At 36.5% G+C, this 20,892-nt stretch overlaps 1 protein-coding gene across 13 annotated transcripts; it reads left to right on the top strand.

Annotated features, from left to right (window-relative positions):
• The first annotated feature begins 10,780 nt into the window (after positions 1 to 10,780).
• On the top strand, positions 10,781 to 20,691 carry LOC131312045 (serine/threonine-protein kinase BLUS1-like). 13 transcript variants are annotated; one of them, XM_058339749.1, is made up of 22 exons: positions 10,784 to 11,086; positions 11,274 to 11,499; positions 12,699 to 12,953; positions 13,168 to 13,292; positions 13,571 to 13,615; positions 13,703 to 13,784; positions 13,881 to 13,949; positions 14,051 to 14,221; positions 14,332 to 14,397; positions 15,593 to 15,661; positions 15,779 to 15,910; positions 15,991 to 16,058; positions 16,294 to 16,503; positions 18,186 to 18,256; positions 18,340 to 18,431; positions 18,505 to 18,546; positions 18,879 to 18,995; positions 19,080 to 19,128; positions 19,202 to 19,263; positions 20,106 to 20,167; positions 20,267 to 20,318; positions 20,414 to 20,691. In XM_058339749.1, the coding sequence occupies exons 2-22, from the start codon at positions 11,338 to 11,340 to the stop codon at positions 20,417 to 20,419; spliced, it is 2,007 nt and encodes a 668-aa protein (XP_058195732.1). In that variant the 5' UTR covers positions 10,784 to 11,086; positions 11,274 to 11,337; the 3' UTR covers positions 20,420 to 20,691. The 13 variants fall into 13 exon arrangements, 10 of the variants coding, with proteins under 10 accessions (XP_058195741.1, XP_058195738.1, XP_058195740.1 ...); XM_058339751.1 differs by having other exon boundaries at positions 10,783 to 11,499; positions 15,785 to 15,910; XM_058339750.1 differs by having other exon boundaries at positions 10,783 to 11,499; positions 15,779 to 15,907.
• The last annotated feature ends 201 nt before the right edge of the window (positions 20,692 to 20,892 follow it).

Genomic DNA, 20,892 nt, shown 5'->3' with positions numbered 1-20,892 from the left:
CACATATACCATACCCTAGCCAGAAGCAAAAACACCCCGAGTCCCACACCAACAATGGTTTACTTAATAAAGATGAACAAATACTCCTGAGAAACAATAATCATGCTTTCTCACAAGACGATTGCTGAGGTCGTTACACACGTTTTCCCAAACAAAATTACAGCTGGGGCCTGATGTGCCTTTCGGTTGGGTTTCCATACAAAGCTTACGAGTGTGATCAAAATCGTTCATTCTGTTCGGCTAGTTTGTCATCCATGCCAAAAGTGAGACTATTAAGACATTGGCACTCACATGAACAAAACACATTTTTCTATGAGTTTATTCTTAAAATCACAGCTAGTAGTATTTTATAAAAGGAAAAAAATATGTTTTCATTCATGTGGGTGCCAACGTCCAATGAATCTCGTTTTTGGCATACACGACAAACTCGGTGTGCCGAACAAAATGAACAGCTCCGAACATACTCATAAGGCCGCGATGGAGCCCAATCGAAGGGCACACCACCCTGTTGTATGGCCTCCCAGTTCCAACAGAATTCTAGGGCAATTAATATACACTACTACACATGATTGACAACCAATGAGCTAGCTCTTGAGAAGAAGAGAATCACCACCACTATCTGCTTTTCTATCACCAGCAGGCTAGTAGAATTTCAGTTTTCCTTTAGCCAGAGTTTCTTTTGCTTGCTCCACGCGGCACAGTGCCTTCTGGGTCCCGGTCAAACCAGAACACGATTCGCCAGACCCTAAAGTGACAGCAAAATACAGGTAAATTGTGCAGAGAAATGCCAGAAGGGCGAGGGCTGTGAGGAGGAACCGGTGCCGCTGGAGGAGAGACGAACAGCTTCCCAATTCATCCCCCTTAGAGTATTGCTTCCTAGATAATGATGATGAGAACATGTTTAGTGCACCCTGTGACCTCCGATGTGGAGAGGACACAACGCCGTCAAGAGGCATAACTTAATCTGACTTCCTTCTGCCACAATAAAATTCCTGCAATTATTGAATTAAAGATTATTGACAAGTAATGGGTCAAACGTCCATCGGGACATTGAATGCTAACTAATGAAATCATAAAATCTAATATTTGAGTCCATTGGTGGCTCCAGAATACGTTTAATCCACCTTTGGCCAAGTCCACAACAAAGCTACTACAACTACAAGCTTTATCCTAGAACTGAATCAGGAAAGCAAAACCAGTGATGGATAAGCAAAACAAAAATAACATGCACCAGCTTCAAAGTAATTCCAATTTACGACTTGGGCTCTGGGCCTAGGACACCAGTCAGAAACATGCATTACCAAAATTATAATTTCAATGACAAAGTTTCTCCCATACACATATTTCCACAGGACTAGCTTGCTCACACTGGTCACCAAAGAATAGATTATGTCGTCATACAATTAGTGGGAAAGGAAAATAAATCCTTCCTTACCGAGTGGGTTATTTCAGCAGTTGATTCCAGCAGGGTTCATAAATTTGGGATAGTAACACTGCTACAAAATGTCTCTCTTTTTTTGGCTCGGCTATTAAAAGTTGCCTGATTAACATCTCTACATGCTCCTTTGTATTTTTTTCAAGGCACGATTAGGCATTAAGAGGACTCATATTCATTCTTTCACCAGTTTGCAGCTTTTATACCCTATATAGATCCATCATATAGCCACCTAAGATCTTCAATTTCACTTCCTGCTACATGTTTTGACATTGTTGAGCTACTCGAGCCAATGAATTCCTACCTATAACTTCTTTTTACCACTTGAACAACACCAAAAAGTCAGTCATAAAACTTGCTTATCAGTTTCAAATTCCCTTAACTTCCGAATATATATGGGGCGTTTGTTTGAATGGACTGATAGTGAAGGGATATATAGTCCCTTGGCAGATATAATCCCAATGGACTAACAGGCATGGGATTAATAGTTCCATATCTCACAAGGCAACATATATCTTTGTTTGTGGGGTATTCCATATCTGATGGATATTTAACAATGCACAAGCTTCAACGTCTAATCTATATCCTCAAGTCCATCCAAACAAAATCATAAAAACACATAGCATACTAAAAGACTCAAGAGAACAATAGGAAATTATATAGACAAGGATAAAGGGTGGTAGCTTGCCTCCAACTAATCGAGGAATTGAACATATGCAGAAAACACCAGCCAACTTTGAGACAATTCACCAACCAATGGACCAAGCTAGCACACAGAAGTTCAATTACTACTTTTGAGGATCCAAAGGAAAGGACAAGCGTATTTCAAAAGAGCTACTTCAGGCAGTCATCTAGTCAATAAATTAAATCCTTCTTTTGAGATATAACGTAAATTACAGATCGTGTACAACTTGCAGAAGACTTGAAAAAAGTGCATAAAAAAGTACCACTGTCCCACCTATGACGAAAATCTCACACTTCATAAATCTTTATGCTTTCTTCTATAGGGGGTAAAGAGGCCATTGCTTGGAAAAGTAAAGTGCCAGCTCCCATGTATGAGAACCCGCATTTTAGTCTCAGAACAACTACCACTTGCGTCCAGTCCAGTCCTCCCAACACCCTCAGTTAACAGGGATACAGCTAGTGAATTTCCTTAGGCCCTTCCTATAAAGTTGTAGGACTTTCCACCATAAACTTGTCAAAGCACCAAACGATAACTCAAACTAAGGAAAAAGAAATTTTCATTGGCCATTAGCCAGTTTCTACATGTCTACAACGAGTATTTAGTAAAGCATAACCTATGGAGCACGGGTACCGGTACGCGGTACGGGTACGGTACGGGTACGGGTACGGGAAACGGCAAAACCCCAAAAAAGTAGGGTACGGGTACGGCGGGGGTATGGCGAATAGATATATTTTTTTTTTCTATTTTTTATTGCTTTAAATGAAATATAAACTCATTTTACCAACAAAATGTAAGATAGATAAAAGTTCGAAGTTCATACATCAAGTTCAACATGCCTAGATCAAAGCTAGACGAGTTCCTTGTTCCTTACATGCCAACAGTACTTACAAACATTGACTCAGTGTAAACGTGTATGTGTATATAAAAGAGAGAGAACTTACGTCTTTCTGTTTCGATTTGGAGCCCTAGACCGCTACCTCTCTCAGTGACTCAGTAAACGTGTATGTGTATATAAAAGACAAAAAAATTACACAATAAGCCCATATTTTATAATTATTTACAAAAAAAAATCCCTAAAATTTTGAAAAAAAAATTATTTTGGGTTAAAACGTACCCATGCCGTACCCTTGCCGTACCCATGCCGTACCCAAAATTATCAAAAGTACCCGATCAAATTTTGCCGTACCCATGCCGTACCCGGTACGTTTTTGCCGTACCGGCGCCGTACCCGTACCCGGTACGGATACGGCGACATTTCTGAAGTACCCGTGCTTCATAGAGCATAACTAACCATTAATATACAATGAGCAATATACAAAGAAAACTGAAAAATATCCCTTGGTCAACGTAGTGATAACTCTCCATACCCTACTTAACAACTCTCCATACCCTACCCAACAACTTTGACAAGCACAAGTAACGCTCCACTAAGACCAAATAAAATATATCTAATGGTCAACAAAATTTTGAAAACCAAAGAGGGGTATAGCAATAAACCCCTTATCTTCCACAAGGATAGATCTGTAAATAATCAGTTCAGGCATGAATTGTGCAGCTTGTGACTCTGTTTAATCATATTCGAACCAGATGAACTGCATTCCAACTTCCTTGTATCCTAACCAATTAAGCCTTGTGTCACAGTAATTGGGGTCATCCACTTTCTTGTGTTTCGTGATTCTACACTGTCAGAGTCATCTACTTTCTCCTGTTTTGCGATTCTACACTGTCAAGGGCACAAGATATCTGATGGGATTTTTTACCTATCGCACAACTCTCCTTTCTCTGAAATTGGAGCCGGCTTTGTTGAAATATAAAACTCTAAGCATGACGTGTGCACGGTTAAATTCCAACTTCGTTGAATCGATGCAAATTCTACTACACAGGGACATAGGTATGTTGAGGGGGTGTGGCACATGCCACCTCCGTTTTGAAAAAATAATAAAATAAATAAATAAATATATATATATATATATATATATATTTCCACTAAAAGAAGTTAATTAATACTTATCAGTATCCGAATAACTTGATTTCTTAAAAAAATTATGAGAAAATATTGATTGAAAAAATAAACAGTATGGAATGCAAATATTATATCTCAGTTACTTCATTTAAAGACCACAAGATAATTGAACCAAGCCTTTATTCCTTTTTAATAAAAAAAAATCAAGACAAAGCCCGACTTTATGCTTACCCTTTTTCTTCATATTCTAATGAACAAACAAGCAACAAATATTGGTGAACTCTCATCAACGAGCGCCACCCCTATCCAAATCCCGGCTCTGCCACTGCGACAACACACGTACAAAATTATGATGAAAAATAATTTTCCCTGAGATATTCATTTCCGGCACAGAATCTAGTGTTCCGGATCTTGTATGTTTTCCTTATTTTATTTCAGGCACAAGTCATTGCAATGCAAAATACATTAATATATATTTCGTCCCAATTTGAGACCAACCTAATCCTGCGTCCGCCATTGATGGGCCTTGGGAAAGTGTTTCGCCATTCTACCGCATACAAAATTGTGATAAAAAATATATATATATATTAGCCCAGATATTCCATTCTCGGTGCAGAATCTAGCGTTCCGGATCTTGTGCGTGTTTTTCCTTATTTTATTTCGGACAAAAATCATTGCCTCGCGAAATACAATAATGTATATTTCGTCCCCAATTCGCGACCAATCTAATCCATCACCAGTGCACAATACGGTATAATTTCACATCATAACGAAATTGTTAAGAAAAATCCCCATTAAGGTGCAGATTAGCTCCACATGCAAATTGGGAAAAAGAATACCAAAACAAGCAGAACCAAGGAACAGATAGATCTGTATTGAAAGCTTCAACTTGAAGCTAAAACGGAAACACCAGAAGCGGGGAAAGGGACTACTTACAGGTGAAGAAATTGAGGAGAAAAGAGTGGAACAATCACGTTGAAAAGCAACAGACAGGGAGCTTGTGGTGGCGTTGATATTTTTCTGATTTATTACGGGCTAAGTAAATACAGAGTGTAAAGTTAATTGGAAAAAGTTTTTTCCTTTTTCAGACACACACTCTCTCTCTCTCTCTGTCTCTCTCTCTGTCTCTCTCTCTCTTCCTCTTCTTCCTTGTATCGCGGTTCGACGCGAGGAGATTCGAGAGAGAGATGGGTGGGTAAGGGAGAGAGAAGGCAGTTGGGGGGGAGCGGCGATGATTTGGGCTGTAACGGCCCGTTTGGTTGGATGGTCAGGTTAGGAGGAAAACAAAGGTCGAATTATGTAGGCCCCATTCCATGTGGCTGGTCGCGTGATGATTTTCCTTGGTAAAGTTCTGATAACGACTTTTTAGATTTTTTTATTATTATTTTTATTCAAAAAAAATTGAGTCAATTAATTTTGCAATAAATTTTTGTAGATTATTGATTTATCTTGAAATACGAATTAGAAAGTAAAAAATTATAATTTTTATCTATTTTTTTTAAAAAAATATCCAAAACAAAGTCCAAAAAGTCAATTTTTTGAAATTGTTGTCTGATAAAAAAATGACAATGGCGTCTGTGGTTGTCGTATAAAAAATGACATCAAAACACGGGTTCGTCAATAGTTTTTGAATTATTGATTAAGAGTTTTACCTAAGTATTCAGCTTAGGAGATTTCCAGAGAAAATACAACCCTGGCCTTGAGGATTGTTGTCATACAATCCCACATAGAGAATAAAAATTCAATAAATCTAAGCGGAAATCTAGTGGCTTGAACTTGTTATAGTGCCATTGAATTAAGTAGCAGGGTTTTATCTAAACTCATTTGTGAGTTAGTGCTGCGCACGGTTCGGATTGGATCGGATTCCTATGAATCCAATCCTAATCCGCAAGTCACGATTTTTTATAAATTAAATCTGTGTTCGAACCAAAAGTCTCGCGGTTTGGTTCCAATACGAACTGTGAGTCACGAATCGGTCCCAATTTTTTGTCCACGGATTACATCTTCCGAGTACTTCATCGACGACGAAGTACTACATGATTCTACGCTCCAAAAATATATAAAATATGATTACATTTTTTTGTGTAGTCCTATCGAGTCTAGTGTCTACTGTCTAGGGTGGTGTAGAGCAGAGATGGTGGCTGCAGATGCTGGCAACAAAGAGGTAGATATTTGAGAGTGGAAACAAAAATATAGATTTTTTTTGATCCGCTAAACAAAGATATAGATCAATTTCCACAAGTTCAATTTTACTTCTAGAGTGTAGAAGTGTAAAGTAACATTTGCTCTGTGTTTTTTCTTTTTTTCCCTTCTTCTTAGATTTGGGCGAAACAGAGAGGACGAGATGGCGAGATTGACAATGGTCTACATTTCGAATTGACAATGGGGTGTTTCTTTGAGAGTGACATTTTTCATTGTAATTTATTATGAATATAGATCTTATGAATTTGTGGAAGTATTTAAAATATAACCAAAGATTACGATGTTGTTTTTGATAATGTTGTCATTTCCTCGATTTTATGTACAACCTTTTGAATGAAATGTTGATAAATTGGTTTTTGTTTGGTTGACAGTTTAGTTTAGTTTAGTTTAGTTTTGGTAGTGGGTGGATAGTGAAATAGGGTAATGATTGAAGTTATGAGTAATGATTGGAGAGAGATAGAAGAAATGAGAAAGTAATTACTGGAGAAATAAGGTAATAATTAGAGAAAGAAATAGGATAATGATTGAAAAACTAAACTAAAATTAAACTAAACTAGTAACCGAACATAAGTTTTAGTGTGGTTGAAAAATGCAAAAATGAGAATTCAAGACTTCTCTAAATTGATTTTCCATAATAAATTATTTATACCTCAAAAACAACGTAGGGTACAACTTTAGTAAGGTATACAATTTATGTAAAAAAAAATTCTATTTTTTAAATTTATTTTTGAACATTTATGTATTTTTGTACAAGTTTGTTAGACATTAATTATAAACTCTTTAAGAATTGATATTCGGATTCCACAAATTGTTAACCACATTTACCACACTACCCGAATCAAATCGTGGAAATGCGAAAATCACTTCCCACTCTTTTTGGTTCATGTATATGTATATTTATTGGTTGGGTAGTCCTATGGTACACACCCCTTATTAAGGGGTGTACCGTACGCATCATGATTTTAAACCCTTGGATTTCAAAGTAAATAATCCAGACCACCCATTTATTAAACCAATTAATAAAATAAAAAAATGGCTTAGCAGGTAACAGGTTGTTCTCTTTTCATTAACTTTCTCTCCCTCTCCCTCATGTGTAAAATACTACAAATTATATAACATAACCACAATTGTTATGACAACACAAAAAATTGACACTTTCTTACCACAATGTGTCGTACCAAAAGAAATCGATCAAAAGATACTAGATACAAGACCAAAATATATCGTTGCACAATCAATAATTATTATACCCAAACAAAATACATGTCTAAAATATCACAAATTAAATATTGTATAACTTAACATCCTAACAGTCCTGATCGATCATTTTAAAAACACACTCATTAAAGACATTTAGATTGTACAGTCAATTTATATTTGGTATGAAACCTAGTCCTCTATTGTAGTTGAATGTAATATAGCCATGCGACTGTGACACAATAATGACGATCAAATCCGTTGAATTTTTTATGTTTGTTGATTAAGTCACCTACGTAATTTTTTGTCTCAATCAAGTTTAGGAAGCTCCATCATCGGCACGCAAATTGAATAATAGAATGATATTTTTCATCCAATTAAGTATCTAGCTATAAGCCATCAACTTCATTCTTGATACGAATGACCTAATTAATATTATGTAAAAGATAGACGATTTTGATAAAATAAAAAATAAAATAAAAGAAACACCTTACGTGGGGCTCAGATGGTGCATTATTATATTTTAATGTTGTATTGAAATTGAACGATGAGATTTGTTGAAGTATGAAACTTCAAGGACTAACTATGTGATTTATTCTAAAAAATAATAACATTCTATTTTTTGATATTCACACTTATTTTTGGGCGCTGCTATTCGCAGCCCTCTATTTACTCCCGTAGCCCATTAAATTTCGGTAAATGATTGTTGAAAATCATAAATAACATTTCGGTAAATTGCTGTTAAAAACAAGATTATATTTCGGTAACTACATGTCGAAAATATGTTCAACTTTCGGTAAACAACTGCCGAACATGCATTTTCAGTAAACATCTGTTGAAAAAAATACTATATTTCGGTAATTGGACGCTGAAAATATATCTCAATTTCGGTAACTAACTGTCGAGTATAATTGAAAATTTTTAACGGGCTATGGGAGTAAATAGAGGGCTGCGAATAGTGGCGCCCTTATTTTTTTGTACTCCATTTTAGTGTTGAAAGTGTATGCATTTGAGACAGTTGGATAATTATTTTTTTCGTGACCTCTCATTTTTCCACAAAGGAATTTTGATTTTTTGAATTAAATTTTGTAGAAAAAGAATTTGATTTAGACTAATATTTTGAGAGGAAATTGTAGTTGTATTCGAAAATTTGGGTATAGTACTTATTTTTGGTGAATTTCTTGGATGAAAATTTTGTGCGAAAACTTCATTTTTAGTTTAAATTATTGAGGTATTGTGTAGGGACAAATAAGAATTTGAAAAATTAGTGTATAGGGAATCGAAAATTAAGACAATATGGTGGAAATTTTAAAATTTGAAAAAATAATGTGGTGGGAATTGAAAATAATTAGTGGTATTGTATTTTGTCAATTATAACTATCGTTTACTGAACATTCCGATTGAATTTTTTTATACGACACGTTGTAGATATGAAAACGTCAATTTATGGTGTTGTCATAACAAATTTGGTTATATTACTGAATTTGCGGTATGGTGTTTTGCTAATAATAACTATCGTTAACTGAGCATTTCAATTGAATTTTTTTATACGATACGTTGTGGGTATGAAAACGTTAATTTATGGTGTTGTTATAACAAATTTGGTTATATTACTAAATTTGAGGTATGATATTTTGTTGATTATAACTACCGTTAATTGAACATTCTGATTGAATTTTTTTATACGACACGTTGTGGATATGAAAACGTCAATTTATGGTGTTGTCATAACAAATTTGATTATATTACTAAATTTGTGGTATTTTAGACATGTGTTATTACGGAATATTTTAATTAATTTCTTTTGGTACGACACATTGTGATAAGAAAACGTCAATTTATGGTATTGTCATAACAATTATGGTTTGTTATAAAATTTGTGGTATTTAAATATGTTTTCTTTTGATATGACACGTTGTGTCAAGAAAATGACAATTTTAGGTGTTGTCATAATAATTGTGGTTATTTTCTAAAATTTGTGGCATTTTACAAATATTTTTGGTTTGGGTATAACAATTGTTGATTCTGGTACGACATATTTTGATTTTGTTACGGAATATCATACGAGTCAAAAAATTTTGGTACGATTCATTGTGGTAAGATAATGCCAATTTATGGTGGTGTTATAACATTTGTGGTTAACATTATTTAATTTTTGATATTATACGCATATATTTGGTTATGGTACAAGTATTATGGATTTCGGTACGAATAATTATGGTTACATAATAACAATATTTTTTAATTATGGATAACCTGCTAATGACCTGTTCAACAGGTAAATTTTAATGTACAAGTTGTAACTAGAATCATAAATATGCATTAGAAAACCAAAAATTGACATAATGAAAATCACAAATTGTCATAATATAGGTATACGGTATACCCTGTGTACCATAGCTTCCTCCTTATTGGTTTATCAAATTTTGGGTTAGCTCAGGGCAAATCAAATTTCTGGTTTAGCTTCTGGAGTGATTTGGTACACGAGGGGAGAAGTTTTTTTTTTAAATCTGGTAATTCATTAATTCATGCCCGTAGGTAAAGATTACATCTTAATAATAAGAGTGCACCAAATTATCTAATTCGAGACACGAGTACTGCATTGCATTAAGCATAACATGCTACAAATTCAATGACATTTTACAAAAGCACCCAGCACAGTGTCGGCCTAAAAGGCGTAAAAATTCTGTCCGAAACTAGCCAGAGAGATACCAAAACGGGATCTCAATACAAACCATTAAACACTAATGACAGATGTAATCATACAACAACAAATACAGAAGAAACGAAAGATCTGTTCCCAAGGACATGCCTCAACGGCTGCCGGCCGGAACTAGACCGGGAGATCCAATCCAGAGCTGTGGAGTCCACAAGGGGGGCTGAGGGGAGAAGGTTGAACGATTTTGAAATGGATCTTGTTGGGTAAATGGTTGCAAAATGGAGAATTAAGAATCGAAGAAGATAAGAAAAGAGAGAGGGTTCGAGGAAGCTCATTGCCATGCATTTCCCCTTCGCCAGCGCGGTAGGTGGCGGCGTGGCGTGGCGCGCGGTGTCGAAAACGCCAATCGTTCTGATTCGAAGCTCGACGAAAGATGAGGTTGTATGCCGACGAATAGTCGCGTTTGTCCACGGCGAGTTCTGGCGATTCAGGCTACGCGGGTTAATATGCCAACGAGTATTCGTGCTTGTCAAGCGCGGGTTCTGCCTTTTCAGACTTCGCAGTTCAACCTGCGAAGTATATTTGACACAGTCACAGTCCATTACAATTGAAATATAAACTTATATCAAGCTTATTTTACAAATCTAAATTGTTCATCTTGTATAAATCATCAATAATACCAATCGTAGTAACAATCATAATAATCAAATACGAATTGATATCTCATCGGGAAGTAAAATGAATTTTTTGCGCTTATATCAATGGGTTTCGCTTCATTGAATCAAATCCCAGAAAAGCTCGCGTACGTCCAACGGAGATCCCCTAGGCTGGCTTTCTCGGCGGGACTCTGCATACAAACGTTCTCCCGGCGGACTCGGCGATCCGCTAGGCTGGCTTTCTCTCTCTACTCTCTCTCTCTCCAGAAAACGGAGAACAACTTACTAGGTCATTGCCGCCGTCACCATCACCACCCCCGTCATTTATCTATTCATACATGCAAACAATCTCAATTCGATTTGTTTCTGTTTCCAAAAAAGTTTTACGCAAACGGCTCTTTGACTTCGATCGAATTGAAAACCTTTATAGTTTCGTCCGAATATAATATGGTTGTGCATCGTGTGTATGGTTGCAGAGGAATTCGATAGACTCATGCACGGTTTGGTCGTTTTGATTTGAAGAATAAGCTTTTCGGAGCGATGATGGACAAGAAGAAGTATCCGCTTGGACCAGAGCACTATACTCTGTACGAGGAGGTAGGGCAAGGTGTAAGCGCTTCGGTTCATCGAGCCGTATGCATTCCGCTCGACGAGATCGTCGCCATCAAAATCCTCGATTTCGAACGCCACAATGCTGATCTGGTATATCATCTACTCTCACGCACGCACGCACGCACCTACGCTCTGGCATGTTTATGTAATTAGGTGCCTTTGTAGCTATTTGTACCTGTGTGAGAACGTTGAACGAACTTTAATATCGTTTTAGGCAGAGCAAATTCGTAGAACAATGGTTTTCGAGTCTCGGCATAACGTATGACCTGCCTATAGTTTCCGTGTAGTATATAGAGTTTGGGAGAAGGCTGTGGTACAAATTTTGTCAATATTTGGGTAATCTAGCTAAAGATTCTTGTATGTTCAATTTGGGTTTTGAGGGAGGTTTTTTGGAGAGAAAATTTATTGGAGACCGTGCACTGGGATTTTGAGACCCAAAATGAACTAGCCAACATATATGTGAACATTGCTACGGTACACATGCACTACATGTGCCATAGCTTTCTCTTAGAGTTTGATGTGTTGAGGTTGAGAACTGGGGAGAGGCTAGAGGGAAATGCCCAGCCACCATACACAAATCAAAGATGCAGGTGATTATACTTTAACTCTAGGATGCGAATGTCCGTAGTGCAGCTGATTATACTTTTCATGTATATTTTGGGGTGGCGGGTACATTTTTAAGAAGAAATATGGGGTGACGTCCTATGTAACTTAAGCAATTGGTAAAGATGGTACTTTAATAAATGGGATAGTTTTGTTTCAATAGGTTTCTAGAGCTCAAGTACTCCACACATATTGACATCCTAACTTGGTGTGACTTTTAGTTTGCTTGGGTGAAAAAAAAAGAAAGAATATCTAAATGCAAATTTTTGTATTTCTTTTGTATATTTGTTCAATAATCGACTAAATGGGGAATAATAGTCTGCAGTAATTTCATATGTTCCAGGACGCGATCATATTTTGACGTTTATATGTAAATCATTTGCCAATTGAATATTTTGCGAGGTTCTGTTAGTCATCATTATTTGTGGCAAATCATGTTGATGTCTACATAATTGGAATCAGAAAATACTGAAAGTTCTTCTGGTAAAAAGCTCTTGATATATTAATAATATAAGCGGGTATGTATCGGACTGGCTATTTGTACTGTCTCCTGCATATCTTTTAGTTTCAGATTGTCTGCCTTTTTCCCTTTATATCTGTCATTTCTTATAGTGAGCTTTGCCTACTGTTTATTTATTCGGTGGCACAGTTTTTTATGCTGATTTATGTTGCCATTGTCCTTTCAGAATATGATATCTCGTGAAGCACAGACCATGATCCTGGTTGACCACCCAAATGTTCTTAAAGCGCACTGCTCATTTGTAAGTGATCATAACCTTTGGGTTGTCATGCCATTCATGGCCGGGGGTTCTTGTCTCCACATATTGAAGGCTGTATATCCAGATGGTTTTGAAGAGGTTGTTATAGCAACTGTTTTGCGTGAGGTGTTGAAGGGCTTGGAGTATCTTCACGATCATGGACACATTCATCGGGATGTCAAGGTAAGTATTTTGATCATAAAAAAAGGATTGGTTAGAATTCGTCCTCGGCCCTTTTGAATCCAGGAGGCTTATTACACTAAGACACAGTTGATTATTTTGAAATTTAAAACATGTTTGTGTTAGTTTTCTTGCATCAGATGAAGAAAATGTAACAATATGTATCTCGTTTGTATTCAGTATTGACTATTCTGCAGCTGCCTTTTGTTTGTAACAGGCTGGAAATATTCTGATTAGTGAACGCGGTGCAATAAAGCTAGGAGATTTTGGCGTATCTGCCTGCTTGTTTGATCTGGAGAATACACAACGGGTGAGGAAGACATTTGTGGGGACACCGTGCTGGTATTACTTCTACACTTTTCTCTTCTCATTCTGCAATTTCCTTTTGGTCTTATGTTTTGTGGGTAACCTTGGTGACTCTCTGGGCCCTTACCCAACCTTAGAAAAAACAACCAATTAGTATTCTCTCGTAAATCTTCCATTATGAAATAGACTTTACAAGCATAGAAAGAATCAAATGTCTCATTGATAACATCTAAACTGCTGTTCCCTGGGTCAGCTGCCTTCTTGCTTCTATGTGCATCATATTATCTAACCAGTGTATGCACCTCATTTTGCAGGATGGCACCCGAGGTTATGGAGCAATTGCATGGTTATGACTTCAAGTCTGTTTAAAGTTCATTGCAAGTGTTCCTTCTTTCTTCTTTAATTATGTATTGTGACGTGTTATTATATCGAAAACTTTCATGCAGGGCTGATATCTGGTCTTTTGGAATAACTGCTTTAGAGCTTGCCCATGGCCATGCTCCTTTCTCTAAAGATCCTCCAATGAAGGTGCATACCTCATAATGCAGTCACATAAATTTTCATATGCATCTTATATGGAAGTATTGGGTCAATTACTATCCAAAACTAATCCACTATGGGCAGGTATTGCTTAGGACCTTGCAAAATGCACCTCCTGGCCTTGATTATGAGAGAGACAACAAGTTTTCCAAGGTAAGTTCTTTTAAAAAAAATGGCTCTTGATTTTTAGCTTGATAGTGATATTGACATGGGAAATTCTTTTGTTTCTTATTTGTGAGTTTCTTTCTCCTTAGTCCTTTAAGCAGATGATTGCTAGTTGCCTGGTAAAAGATCCTTCAAAACGGCCTTGTTCAAAAAAGTTGTTAAAGCATTCCTTCTTCAAGAAAGCTAGATCAAATGATTATATAGCACGAACACTTTTGGAGGGGCTTCCCGATCTTGGTGATCGTCTTAAGGCTTTGAAGGTCAATATGTTACTTTCTGAGCATCCAATTCAACATACTGATGACTCATGAGTCATTTGTGCTATTCCAATTCGAGTTCTTTGCTTACTAGTGAGCAATTTTCATGTCAGATAAAAGAAGAAGATATGGTTGCACAAAAGAAAATTCCAGATGGACAAAAGGAGGAAATGTCACAGGTTTGATTTTTTGGGTCCATTGCTGAAATAATTAAATGTTAACCGTTTTCTGTATTTTGGTAGCATCATTTTCCATTACAGCTCCCTTATTCACTCTCCTGCTTTATGGCTGGTTTGTATAAATTGTGGTATTAGGTGGTCCTCAATAACATGTTCAGATTCTCATTAGATTTTTATTCATTCCCCTGAATTTTGCATGCGCAGTCTGATAATACTTTAGTTTACTACTCTTATTGGTGACTTCAAATTGTCAGTCGATATCAGTTTACATCTACCTAATGGCATCAACTATTATGACGGCTATGCAGTCTAGTGATTTCCTTTTCCCGTTTCACTCACTTTTTGGTATCTCTGTTCGTTTTGCTAATGCATCCTTATATTGCACGTCCTGTATATTCTCCTGTGAAAAAATCAGCATCTATTCAGGTTATGTAATCTTCTAAATTGTGTGGGCTTTGGGTTTGTGAGTTGTGACTGTCACTTAGTTGAATGTTTAACACACCTATTCTATGTGATACCTACTCTATCACCTTGTCACATCAGGAGTGTCATTTAACTCTTGATTAAACATCAAACAGTAGTCAATTAGTGTTCCATTTAAAGATGTGATATGTAATATGCCATTTCTCTACTCTGTATTTTTAGTTTTACCCTTTTATTCTCTTGCTACTTCTTTGCTATGTGACATGTTCTTGTGGCCATGGCTATTTTCTCGTTAAGGATCTATTTTAATGGTTAATGTCCTTTTTGTTGGAGCTCGTTGATTCAGCTATGCTTAGAACTCATTTAGTACAAAGACGGGTTGAATTGAACTCTACTTGATTGAGGTTATGTATTAGGTTTCTGTGCTAATCCTAAATTTCATGGTTATGGAATGTCAACAAGTCTGTTATCAGGAACTTTTGAGTTGTAATATAAAGCATGGCCAACATAACACCCCCCCCCCCCCCCCCCCCCCCCAGAGTTGATAGTAAAAGAAATAATTGAAATAAAATGGAAATTACATCTTGCTGATTTGATAGATCTTTCTTTCTGCTATAGAATCACTACCTGCTATGGTCCTTGATTCCTGTCTATAGTCTGAGTCTTTTGTTACTAAAAAATTTCATATGCAGGACTGTTCAAAAATCAAATGGAGGATCTTTCCATCTTATAACTAGCTGGTCTAATATGCATTTTCTTGATTTATTTGTAGAATGAATACAAACGAGGGCTAAGCGATTGGAACTTCAATCTTGAAGATGTGAAGGCTCAGGCTTCATTGGTAGAGTACCTAACTACTTGTTCCATTCAGCTTTTTGTTTCTAAATTGATTGAATGCTGAATTAAGTCTATTAATCAACACGTGTATGCATATGTGTATGCATTTTCATTTGGTTAGATCCAGGATGAGGACATCATATCTGAAATAGATCAAGGAGAATGTTCTTTTACTTCTTCCGGGATCGACCATGAAAAGGAACTTCAGCGTCAGTTGTCTTCAGTGTGCCATAGTTCACAAATTTCAGATGTAGTATGTTATCGCTCTTTGTATGAATGTCTTTCTATGAGATATGGGTTTAGTATTGGTCCTAATGATATGATACTTCACAGGAGGATAATGATGCAATGCAGAGTCAACCATCTCGTTTATTAGCAGACTCAACCATGACTAATAGCTTGTATGTCTTTTTGTGTAGATTGTTCACATTTTTTCCTCTCCTATTGTCCTGATGTGATATGTTTTGAGATCTATTTACACATAGCGGATTAGCAGTTTTTTAATATAAAATAGCGGTGCTTGTGCCATTACATTTTCAATACTGGTCATTTGAGTTACTAGTTTCTTATGACTCCTACAAGCGCAAGTTTTTCAGCCTTTCAAATTTAAATGAACACTTGTGTTCTATTTTCCAGAACTAAATGCGAGAACTATGATGATGATGCAAGCATTCGTAGTTCTACCCATGAGCCTCAAGTTTCCCAAAATTCTTCTGCCTGTATTGATGATGTTATTGAAAGTACTATGGCGGGAAAACGTGGCTTGGATGTCAGTAGAAGGCTGGGAGGTTCATCGGGAAGTATCATTTTTCCAGATGCTTGTTTGCTCCCTAGCAAAGATGAGAGGTGTGATATATAACATCCACAAGCTTTTGGACTGTATTTGAAGTATTCTGTTTTAGGAATTTCCAATTTTGTGCATGTCTTGTTTTAGGCATACCATTAGTTTGAGACCAGAAAATACCTGTGCTTCTAATGATTTAGTGCCTTAGCTTCTACCTTCATTTTGCAAAAGCTTAGCATTGATCATGGAATGAGAGATACTTGTACCCTCACAGAGTCACAGGACAGTGGAATGGCTCACTGCACTTACCGTGGAATTTGCATGCAGGAATTCTCTCTAAAAGTTGAGCAATCACTAAAACGGAAACCTTGACCTAAAATGGGCAGAAGTTGAAGGGTTTTTTTTTTTTTTAAGTGACAGAAGTAGAAGTTTGAGGATGTTTCCTCATGGGGCCTGTGAAGTGCTAATTCCTAAATTATCAAAGGGGACAAGTGAATGTCTTTTCGCTATGCAAACGCCCCATGTATTGAGAAAATGCTAACTGCTGAACTATCAACGTGAATGAGTGAAAGTCCTTTTGCATATGTTGTTTCTAATTCAGAAAATTAGATTGTACCTTGGAGAAACGGTGATTGGCTTACTTTGACTAGCTGATTACTTTGACCAGCTGATACGTCCAATATTGTTAGTGATGGGATATAAGATTCGTACTCCGCATTTAGCCCCCCGTACTACCATTGTCAGAGTCTAAAAGACAAAGGGAACGTGGATATCAGTTCCCACGTTACGAAGTGAAAAAGGAGTAACAATGCTAAGGTCATAAAGTGAGATGGAGTAACCATGTTTAGGACGGTGTTGTACACATGGATGCTTTATTTCCTCATTTTTTTTTACCAAAGGATCAATTCTTTTAATGAAGAGGCAACATGGAATAGTTGGTAATATGGATCTATCTGATATACGAGATGATCAATTTCTTTTTCCCTTTGGAGTTCTAGTTGCCATAAATAATTAGACATCCAATATTTTAATACAAAAATATCCTGATGATAATCATGATTTCCCCTTTTCTTCCAAATATTGTTGAAATTGTATGCGTTTTGAAAGATTATTTTGGATATCATGCCAGGACTTCTGAAGTCCCTCTAATAGTTTGCACATTGTTTTGAACTGCTAACATTGACACTTGACCGTGGCAAAGAAAAAAAATGGAATTGAAATCTTTATCTTGTACTTCTTCTCTATAGTGGTTGGTATTTCATATCCTCCGATATGAAAACATATTCGATGTAGTTATTGTCTAGGATAACTTGTCGGTAAAACCTATATACGACAGGTGAAGACTAGAGTACCATTTGTGAGTCAATGACAAATGTAATTTTCTAGTTAAAATTAAATATTAAGTAATTCATATGTTAGTAATCACAATGGATTGAATCATGTTTTATGCTCTCTTATTTCAATATGGATTCGTTTTTGTGCAACTCTAACATATAATGCAATATATATTCACACATCAACTGAGAATCTAAAAAATTTAAAATTCACCTAGCAAAATCGATTCTTGTTCAGTTTTGACTCTCTCTCTCTCTCTCTCTCTCTCTCTCTCTCTCTCTCTCTCTCTCTCTCTCCATTTAAGCATTTCCTTAAACCAAATCCAAGAAAGTTCACTTATCGTTTCAATAAAATTTGGGAATTTCCATTGACAACTAGCAAATCAGCTCCATAACATATCAACTTGCAGTGGAGCTCATGTTTTACCAGTTTTGGAGGATGCACCTACAGAGATTCTATCTAGAGTTTCTAAAACTTCAGGCAAGTAAATTTCACTATCTTAACTCTATTTGATGCTAGATACATTTTGTTCCTTTTTAACTTGTTCTTACTTATCATAACAGCAAACAGTGATGAACTCGATGAGAAGGCAAAACCAGTAGTTCAACTAAAGGGACGTTTCAAAGTTACATCTGAGAATGTAGAGTTAGAAAAGGTGACATTTACTATTTGTACTTCAAGATTTTCATACTATTGTTCACTGGATAACACTTGTTACTTCTTGTTAGGTGGCCCCGTCTTCTTTGCTGCAAAAGAGTCACAGCATGCAGGTTGACCCTCAAATCTGAAGTGTTCAAATTTTTGTTTAATCTTGTTTGCTTGGACACTACAAGGACACTCTATGACATGCTCGGGACATAGTAGGGCACTCTTGGGACAATCACAGAACAATTTTAGGCTATAATTAAAACTTCAGGAACTACTGTATTTTTTACTCGATAGATTATAGTTGATGATTATTCTGACATATGTGAATGCTGAAACATTGAGTTTAATGGCCCACATAATTGGAGTGGCTAGTTGCATCACACAATGTGGAGGTGATAATTTGGTTGTATTTACCTTGTGGAATTATTTTATCGGAATACGATGGGTTATGTAGGTGATTACCCAACATCCCACCATTCCTCTTCCATCACCAACTGATGCTACACCATCAAATCCGCATTCCTTTTTCCCGATTTTGCAGTCTGTTCTAGAAACAAATATTCACGAAAGGGTATGGGTTAGCCATATGTTTTTTTACCTCTTCATCCCTCGCTTCTTTCTCTAGAATATTTATTTCTCTTTTTGGTTATCTTAGGGGAGAATTCTAAGCCTAATGAAGCAAGTATCTGCTTGTGATTTTACTGGTGCGAGCCCTCATCCCTCTTGATTTTTGCCTTTGGTTTATGCAAATGTGTTGATCTTACTTTTTATGTGCAGCCAACCATGCAGTTGATGGAGGATGTACTCCAGTGAACATAGCACCGACAGAGAAATCATTGGTATGTATAGTACATGGTTTCGTCAGCCTACTCTATGACATTCAGATAAATCATCTTCTATATGTTTTTTGAGAAAGCATTGACTTGCAGCTTGTGGGATAATGATTGTGACGGATTTATTTTGTTTTTCTTTTCGGCCAGCCTTACACGAGTGATTATCTTTGACAATTGTGTTCTTGTTCTTCTTCTATTTTGCACCTTTCTGTTATTGTTAATGCTATATCCATCTGACTGTTTTCAAGTGTCTCTTATATGCCGGTAGCTACAAGTCATGTTGTTAAAGAAAAGCATTGCAATGGCCACGTGGGCACTAAAGCATACATTCACATGCAGATTCACTGTTATCAGGTCTTCAAAGATAGATCACATATCTTTATTAACCAGATGAGCATCCATCAAGATGATAGTGATGTAAATATATATGTAATAAAGCACGTTCCTATCGATTCTATAAGCACGTTACTATTTTCCCACTATTTTCTGACATGGAGGAGAAATAATTCATTTACCATAATGGTATTATCTGACACTGATATAATATTCTCATATGGTTATTTTCTTCAGACACCGTAACATGTTTTTTTGTAAAAAGGTGGAAAGTTATATTTGTAGTTGCGTGCATAATGCACATAGTCGATATATACAGCCTTGAAAGGTGCTCATGAACCAGCTGATCACACTTTGAGAAATCGGTACTTTGATCTGATATGCATCATCTTGGGTCACTTGTGGTTATGTGATTTAATTAGGAAACATCCCACAGTCTTCGCTTGTATGTAAATGTCAGCTTCTTATGATTATTGATTTAAGGGGTACATTGCATATTTGTTGTTCCGATGCAGTTGGAGGCAGCTCATGACAGGGAAAAAGAGCTACTTCATGAGATAACTGACTTGCAACGGAGGTAATCTTTACCTTGAATGTATGGACCATTTCATTTCCTCGTGGTTTTGGAATTCACGTAGCTTTTGGAGATCGTTTTTTTCGTTTCTTTATCATGTAGGCTAATATGTGCCCAAGAAGAACTTCAGAAATATAAAACACAAAATCCTCAGGTTATATCCCCTGATTGTATCCTTGCTTCTCATTATATAGCTTCTGTTTTATGTTTTTGATAAACAAAATTAGACCTTAATATTGTCACTTTCAGGTATGATTTCATTCTTTAAATGGCACGAGACAGATGAAGAACAAGATTGACACCACTGCGCCCTAACCAAAAAGGAGAGAAAATAAGGTGATGACTATGACGAACAGTCTCGGGTACGCTTGTTTTATCTAGTTTATGAGAAGCTGGCTGTATATCTCCAACAATATGTGCAGACCTTTGGTAAAATTGTTCGTACGTACATAATCCAAATGTAATACATTTTTTTCAATTCATGTATTCAGATTTTTGCTGAAGTAGCAAAGAGCTGTTTTCTTGTAGATTGTGTAGTATTCCTATAGAACCAAGATCTTTTCATGTGAGGACGCGAACTGAACCCACCATGGTCCCATTCAATGGTCCACGCCGTTCATTTTTTGTGAGTATTGTTATGTACACCATCCATGCGTAAACAAAGTTGATCATACATCGGTGTTTGTTTGAACGAAGAATATTTGTCTCCCAAGAGCAGTGGACGGTCA

This window comes from Rhododendron vialii, chromosome 12a, assembly GCF_030253575.1.
Source record: "Rhododendron vialii isolate Sample 1 chromosome 12a, ASM3025357v1".
In the NCBI taxonomy this organism is placed as follows: domain Eukaryota; kingdom Viridiplantae; phylum Streptophyta; class Magnoliopsida; order Ericales; family Ericaceae; genus Rhododendron; species Rhododendron vialii.
This window is presented reverse-complemented; position numbering and strand designations above follow the sequence as displayed.